The sequence below is a fragment of the Falco cherrug genome, chromosome 10 (genome assembly GCF_023634085.1).
Source record: "Falco cherrug isolate bFalChe1 chromosome 10, bFalChe1.pri, whole genome shotgun sequence".
NCBI classification, from domain to species: domain Eukaryota; kingdom Metazoa; phylum Chordata; class Aves; order Falconiformes; family Falconidae; genus Falco; species Falco cherrug.
The window spans coordinates 13,093,237-13,101,102 of record NC_073706.1 but is presented as its reverse complement, the minus strand read 5'-3'; the positions used below and the strand labels follow the sequence as shown (position 1 = coordinate 13,101,102).

At 48.1% G+C, this 7,866-nt stretch overlaps 1 protein-coding gene across 1 annotated transcript; it reads left to right on the top strand.

Annotated features, from left to right (window-relative positions):
• Window positions 1-31: 31 nt before the first annotated feature.
• On the top strand, window positions 32-6,392 carry PSMA7 (proteasome 20S subunit alpha 7). Its single transcript, XM_055722095.1, has 7 exons — window positions 32-275; window positions 1,488-1,614; window positions 3,060-3,184; window positions 4,522-4,644; window positions 5,038-5,157; window positions 5,715-5,777; window positions 6,052-6,392. The coding sequence occupies exons 1-7, from the start codon at window positions 180-182 to the stop codon at window positions 6,142-6,144; spliced, it is 747 nt and encodes a 248-aa protein (XP_055578070.1). The 5' UTR covers window positions 32-179; the 3' UTR covers window positions 6,145-6,392.
• The last annotated feature ends 1,474 nt before the right edge of the window (window positions 6,393-7,866 follow it).

Here is a 7,866-nt window from a genome sequence, read left to right as displayed (position 1 = left end):
CCGCGCCCCGCCCCCCTCTCCCGCCTCCCGCCGCGGCCGCAGCGCGGGGGGCCGGCGCCAGGGGGCGCTGCGGGCGGGCCGCCCCGGCGGCGCGCGGCCGGAAGCGGCGCGCGGCGATGAGTGTGCTGTTTTGAGGGAGGCGGCTGGTTCCGGCTCGCGGCGGCGCGCGGGGGGCAGCCATGAGCTACGACCGGGCCATCACCGTCTTCTCCCCCGACGGGCACCTCTTCCAGGTGGAGTACGCCCAGGAGGCGGTGAAGAAGGGCTCCACCGCGGTGAGTGAGCCGAGGGCGGGCCGGGGAGTGGGCCCTGCCTCCGGGGGGCTGCCGGCCGGAGCGGCCTGGGAAGCCGCCGCGCTCCTCAGCGTGGCCGCCGCGCCTCTGTCAGGCCCGGGCGGCGCTGGGGTCTCGAGGGGGTCGCACGGCTGGAGCCCTCGGCCGTGAGGCCCGGTACCGGCGGGCCCCGGGGCCTGGCAGAGCTGCCGGAGCGCGGCGGCCCGGGCCTCGCCTGCCCGGTGCGGTGGAAGTGCCGCGGGCGCTGCGGGTGCGCGGTGCGGGGTCCCGTCGGGCTGGGGGGTCGGCAGGGCCGTGCGGGAGCGACCTCCCTGCTGCCGCCCTCCGCTTGTCCCCAGCTTCCCCTCGGTGAAGCGTTTTTTCACTTGGGGGAGAAGAAAAAACCCCAACGAACAGTCGTTTCCACATAAAATACCCAGAAGAAAATTTACTGCCTTTGGGATGGAAAGAAACGTGACAAGACTTAATGCCAAGTAAGCTCTTCATTGTTTTCGGAAAGTAAAACACTGTCAAAGGGCAGCGAACATCCAATACAATCTGTTTCTGTCTTGTCTCATGTTGAGTTTAATGTTTTTGGAGACATCCGTAACAGGCTAACAGCAGGGCTACCCCCTAAGACCAAACGATTCCCATCACCGCGGGAGCAGCAGCAGCAGAGTGATGTAAGGGATCGGCTTGTATCCCCTCCCTGCTGTCAGAAGAGGGACATTCAAAGGATCAGTCGGGACACCAAGGCGGCCAGCTCCTGACCCACTGCTTGTGGGTGTTACTTGGTCTAATCATCAGTATTTTGGGTTATGACTTGAGCAATACCAGTGGACTAGTTGTCGTGGTAGTTCTGTTGTTGGTCCCACTTCTGTGGCTGTGGAAACACTAATGCTGGTGCTGGGGAGAGCTGGGGAAAACGCCGCTGGGAGGAGGAGGGGGAATATATCTCTGGGGAACCACAGGGATGTAAATTGGTATGAGCGGATTATGCAACTGCACCCTGGAATTCAGTGCCATTTCTGTTACATCAGTCCTTTCTCCAGGTTGCGGCAAGAGGAAATAAAAGTGACTTCAAGTTGAAATAATGTTTACAGTGTGGGGTTTTATGTCGTTTTCCCCTACTCATTTCAGTAAAGTCTGCAACTACTAGGTTTTTGGGGCCTAGCTTAATGTTTTTCTTTTTCTCCTTCTTTTAATGCCTTCAAGGTTGGAGTGAGAGGGAAGGATATTGTTGTTCTTGGTGTGGAAAAGAAGTCTGTGGCAAAACTTCAGGATGAAAGAACTGTACGGAAGATCTGCGCTCTCGATGACAATGTCTGCATGGCTTTTGCAGGTATATGCTTCTGTCAGGGTTTGTGACAGTTATCGGAGCACCTTTGGGTATGTTTATGGATTCTGAGAATGTAAAATACTTAGCGCAACTGGCTAAGGATGGTGGGGAAGGACTATATTTCCACGGTTGCTTATTCTTTTTTAAATAAGAGTAGCCTATTATATAGATAAATATATATAGAAAGAGCGAATAATCTAATGAGAGGAAATACGAGTTAAAGTTACTAAGCCCCCCTAGGTTTAACGTGAGGATGAGTACTGAGAAGTGATTTGTCACTGGCACAAATAAAGATATATACTATTTAAATATACATATTTTAATTTTTATATAATTACTTAAAATATTTCATTTTAATGCATAAAATATATTTATATATTATATATAGGATTCATATTAATACATGTTACAGAAGCTATAAGAGGTACTTGTCAGTTACAGGGGCCTTTTCCCATGTGCGTGGAGCCAAAAAAGCTAAATTTTTCAGCCTTGCATAAAACAAAGAAAAATCTCCTCTGTTCTAGTTCAGAAGACTCCTTCTGCATGAACAGCTCTGAATTTGAAGCATCAATATTCTAGTTCTCCATTCTTCCTGTTCCAAATGCCTTAATTTCCATTGTTTGAAGTTTAAACAGGAGGCATGAAAATTTTAAAAAAACCATTTAATCTCCATTTATGTTGTATTTCAGAAGGTTTCTCCTCTCTTCAGGTAGTTCAGGATCTTTGTGTCACTGCCAGTAGTGCTTTACGGGGAGATCTGATTTAACCAGCAAAAATAGTGGATTTTGGATTTGGTGTGCAGGAGTGACAGGTTCAGCTGCCTTGCTTCCTTAGCTGGGGGTTGTGGTACGTGCAGGTGGATGCAAAAGCTTGAAGAAAAGTTGCCTAATAGAAACAAGAATTCAGTAGAAGCAAATTGAAAATGGCAACATTAGCTAAAAAATACAATAAGAAATAAATTTCTTTTTAATATTTTTCAAAGGGTCATACTCATTTTTGTCAACTGACATCAGGCTGCTGTAGCTTCATCTACTACATGAGATTTGCTGTGCAGATAAAGCTGGCTTATATAGTTAGGGGGACTGCGTAAGAAATAAAACCAATGTGCGTGAGAAGGGAGATTGCTTTGCTAATTTGCTGTTGGATGGAATGCTGTCAGTCATATTACGATTACCTGGTTCAGAATTGCGTGTGTTACCTAACTCACAAACATGAAACTCACAACACGAAAGCTGTAAACTAAATTGTCTACTTATTTTGGTACCTGAGCTTCTTTCTGTTGCCTGAAAAATTACATTCTTGCTCAGCAAACCTGAGAAAGCTTGTTCTCTCATTTGCTTTTTTCATTGCTGTTGACACTGACCTTGTGAGCCTTTTGGGGCAAGGCTAGTTGTTTTATTTGTGCATACAGTATAAAGCATGAATCAGAGAATACCCTGTCGTTTCAGGGCTGACGGCTGATGCCAGAATAGTTATAAATAGAGCTCGTGTGGAGTGTCAAAGCCACAGACTTACCGTGGAGGATCCTGTCACCGTGGAGTACATCACACGTTACATTGCTAGTCTGAAACAGGTACGTTGGACCACACAGAGATGCTTAAAAAAGTGTGTACTGATGAGCCGCGCTTCAGACTTAAGTGTGTGACATGTCTGTTCCTGGCTTTGTTCTGCTCAGCTGGTAAAAATCAGCGTAACAAAACACATTGCGGCCGTTCATTGGAAACGGGGCTGTGGTAATAGAAGAGGGGGCTTGATTACTGTTTGGTTTTTTTCCCAAGATGAAGAAATTAATTAGTGCTTGCAAGGAGTGGGTAATGACATTTGTGGTATAAGCAGGACCACTCTGCTCATCTACTCCCTCTCATAACAACGGTGCCGTGTTTTTGTCAAAATGTCTTCGTGGCTCCTGTTCATTTTTCTTCCTACTAAGCCACTGCAGGGAGGGGCAAGAGGGGAGCAAATCAGTGCAGTACTTAATGTTTTATGTTTGATATTCATGAATTGAAAATGGACTGCAGCATGCAAATATGCCCAGCTGTGTTCTGTGATAAAATTGTTCATTTGCCAGCGTATTAAACTTGATTTTCAGCAACTAGTAGGGAACAGAAAAAGTATAATTTACTTATGGTCAGACATGTTAGTACAGTGATGATGATAATAGTGTAATTCTTGTGACAATCACTAGCCTGCCCGAGCAGAATACCACTTCCCAAAGTTTCACTTTGTTCCTGTACAGTACTCTCACATTTGTGTCTTTCATTCTGGCACACTCACTCTTTCTCTAAAATGGTTACGTACCACAGGTCTCGCACAGTATTCCCGCTGCAGTAATGTTGCTGCGCTAGGCCTCCAGTTTGTGGGCACTTCTGGTGCGTGGCGTGGCAACAACTTTGCTAGCTCAGCCTTGGCAGGAGGGCTGTAGCACGGGCCTTGCTGTAGCCCGCTGAGCATCACACAGCATGCCATGCTTTCTGATGGAATTGTTGCACATCGTTGGTGAAAGCTTGACTTAGTGTTCAGGTGTTATCATCCTCTTTTTTGGCTTCCTAAGCATGCTTGTCAAAGCGAGTGTTGCACCTGGGCTTGCAGGCTCAGCTCTGCCTCTCAGCACCACTCAGCAGCCGAGGGAGGTTCTTCCCAACAGGGTAGCTGTATTCCTGCAGCAAACTCCAGGAAAAAAAAAATTCCTGGGTGTTGGGGGCAGGGGTGGAGCAGTGATCACCTCTTCCTTGCCTCGCTTAGGGTCTTCCGTAAGAGGTGGAATCATAACTGTTAACAGGTGGATTGGTAAGAGCCTGCTGAAAATACTTCTGGTGGCTCTTCTGGTTGTAACTTGTACAACGCCTGCTTTCCACTGTAAACATGGTTTTAGAACCACTTCTGAAATAAGTGTCTCTTCTTTCTGATCAGAGATACACACAAAGCAACGGTCGCAGACCTTTCGGTATCTCTGCTCTTATCGTGGGATTCGACTTCGATGGAACCCCGCGGCTGTACCAGACAGATCCCTCTGGTACATACCATGCTTGGAAGGTAAGTTGATTCTGTCACTGGTGGAGATGTAATGAAATATTTGTGAGTTAATGTCCCCTTTAAGGAGGTACTGGTGTAGAAAGGAGATCTCACTGGCCAGATGGTGCTGGCTCACAGCTGCAAAAATCCTTAATGATCAAATTTACTGAGAATGGCAGTCTGCAGTTCAGCCTTACTTGGGAAATCTTGTCCTGTTTTCCAAAAAAAGCCCACCACCACCTGTGCCTGACAACTGTCTTTTTGTGTGACATGTGGGAAGTAACATGTTCAGTCTCCTGAAAGATACACGGTGATCTCAAAATGGTTTCAGATCATGTAATTGTACAGCTTGTAATTCTTGCTTATTCTGTAAACAGAGCCGTTCCTAAGCTTCCGTATGTTATTTTTTTCCAGGCTAATGCCATTGGCAGAGGAGCCAAATCAGTGCGTGAATTCCTGGAGAAAAACTATACTGATGAAGCTATTGAAACAGATGATCTAACTATTAAACTTGTCATCAAGGCTCTTCTTGAGGTGAGTGGGGTTCAGATCCCTTGTGTGACTTTTCACTGTGTCTCGGGACTGACTCCTCGGACATGAATCTGTGAAAACCTGTGCGCATGTCACAGGGAAGTACCGTAAAAGGGGCTGTGAAAGCTGTTTGTTGTAGGCTGTGGGATTAAGTTAACGGTTCAGAATATTGCAGGTAACAGTTTCTGTAGTTACACAAATGAATTTACTAGTGGTTCTCTGGGGAGGAAGACAGACCTCAGTTCTGGGTGTTAAGCACACCAAAGATGTGCTAAATCATACGCAGAATATTTCACTTCTGTATTGAAGTTTAAGATACAGAAAATACCGAAAGTCAGGTGGTGGAAGTGAGGTGTTCCTCACCAGCCACCGAGCCCATTGACGCCAGAAGGAAGACCCTTATTTCCCGAGAGTTACGCTGCTGCTGGAGCCCAGAGCTTGGTGCTAATGAGTGAAACGCTCCCAGCTACCTCTCTTCTCCTCCTAAGAAGACTTGGAAGGGCTTTGTTACAATTAATTAATGGATACGCTCCTAATACCTCCATCTAACTCATGTTAAGGTTGTGCAATCTGGTGGGAAGAACATCGAGCTGGCAGTTATGAGGCGAGAACAGCCGCTGAAGGTAAGGTCTTAGTTTTGCTTTTCTCCCTTTGTTGCCTGTCCCTCTGGTGCTGGTGCTGTCCTTGTGGAGCTGCGTTAGCCTCTAGCCCTTAATCCCACGCTGACAGATATTTCTGTTTATTATCAGCGGCCAAGGAATGTTGTTGTGTCTGCACAAGGTACCTGTGTCCCAATAAACACCAGTTCACTTTCCTCCCGTGTCAGGACTAGCACTGCTTAATGAAAGGCTTTGAGTTGTATTAGTATCTTGAGGGTCACCTGTGTTTCTGTTGTAGATCCTAAACCCTGAAGAAATTGAGAAGTATGTTGCTGAAATTGAAAAAGAAAAGGAAGAAAATGAAAAGAAAAAACAGAAGAAGACATCATGATGAATGAAATCCAACTGCTTTAGCTGCTTTCTTTTTAATCCAAGTGATGGGTTATTCTGTATAGACATGATGTAGGCATTCCACTTACTCATACTGTGTCCCTCGAGACCTACAATAAACCTACTGATTTTTTTTTTAAAGCTGTTATTTTAAAAAAAATCTGTTTCTTCCTTGGATTTTAATCACCTAGGTCCATTTGGTTGGCTACAAAATGGCAGTAGTGACCCATTAAAGGACAAAAAACTTGGTTTCCATTTTTTTCCTTGAACACTTCACTTTGTTTAATGATTTTTTTCTGTGCTGTCTCAGTTGTTGGCTTCTCCCCTTTTTTTTTTTTTTTAAGTAGGTGTCTCAGTGGGTACTTTACAGCCTCAGCAGAACATAGCAAATACGGAATTACGCTTTTTCTTCCCTAACAGGTATCTTCAGGTTTCAAGGGCTGGGGTCTGGCTGTGAGCCTGCTGGTGGTGGGGCTTGGCTTGCTGCAGAAGGGCGATGTGGGGGGGGGTGGGGGGGTGGTCAGTGTTGGAGCGGACCATTGCAGGCGTGTCACTGCAGCAGAGGTGCGTGCCTTGGTGCTGACATAGACAGTGCATGATTCATCGGCTTCAGAATAAAGTGTTGCGGTTGTGATTGCCCACGAGGGCAGTTACAGACCAGTAGCTTCCTAACGCTAAAAATACCTATGACAAGTGTTACATACAACATGGTTAAACTGTAAAGCTCTACTCCATTTTCTCCTTTTGTTTACCTCCAGTCTTCCTTCTGTTGACCCTCGTGCTGCTCTCTCTGTCCATCTTGCCCGCAGGAGCTCGGTTTAGCTCAGTTTCTGGGTTTAGGCTCATTTTCTGGTGGAGCCTGTTTACCGCCCCCAGTCCCAGCAACTGCCTGAGCCAGTTCCCTTCGGCAGAGGGGGATTGCTCACAGCGAGGGCTGCGGGGACCTGCCTCTGCTGTCGCTGAGAGGCACGTCTGCTCCATGCCATCCACTCACTGCAGACATGAACATGTGTAACAATAAACTTAGCAGAATATCAGTTCGAAGGTGTCAAGTGACAACTCTGCTCAGATGCATTGGAGGTGGCCCAAAGGAGACGAGAGCTGGTAGGGAATTTTATTTCGGGTCAGTATTTGCATTGTGGTGTCTCCACTCTCCCGTTCTGGCCATTAAAAGCTCTTTCCAGCCAGTTCATCTGCCGCAGCCACCTCTGCGCTGCAGGCCACTGCTGGTGACAGCTGGCTGGTGGCTACAGCCTGTGACAGCAGCAGCAAAGGGGGCAGGGGGCAGCAGGACACCCTGCCTGGCCGAGGCTCCTGCAGGCACGGAGCAGAGCCCCTGTCCCTGGCGCTGCACGGGGAGCAGGAGTGACACCAGCTCCTTGCTCCCTATCTCCACGTTGGAAACAGTGGTTTTCTTTTGTTGCTGGGGCTTTGTCAGTCCGTACCATCCCTCAGCGCGATCGAAGGTGCTGCCCATCCCATCTGCTCCAAAGGGCATCGCTCTGCTCCCGGCGCCCAGGGCAGGGAGGGTCGGTCACCCAGGCTGGGCTGCGGCGCCCTGTGGCATGTTCCCCTGTTTCACAGGAGCCTCAGGCCTCCCCCTGCCCCGAGCCCTCACACCCTGCTTGGGGTGGTGACAGGACCCCTGTGCTGTACAAGTGTCCCTGTTTAGATCCACCCGGGGGGGGAACTGGCACAGCCCTCGGGAGCCGCGGCCCAGCCT

Excerpts from the sequence above, each read along its gene's own strand:
- PSMA7 (XM_055722095.1), top strand. The coding sequence starts at position 180 with ATGAGCTACGACCGGGCCATCACCGTCTTCTCCCCCGACGGGCACCTC. Across the intron at positions 276-1,487 it reads TGAAGAAGGGCTCCACCGCG|GTTGGAGTGAGAGGGAAGGA; the intron begins GTGAGTGAGCCG and ends AATGCCTTCAAG. Across the intron at positions 5,158-5,714 it reads TCATCAAGGCTCTTCTTGAG|GTTGTGCAATCTGGTGGGAA; the intron begins GTGAGTGGGGTT and ends ACTCATGTTAAG.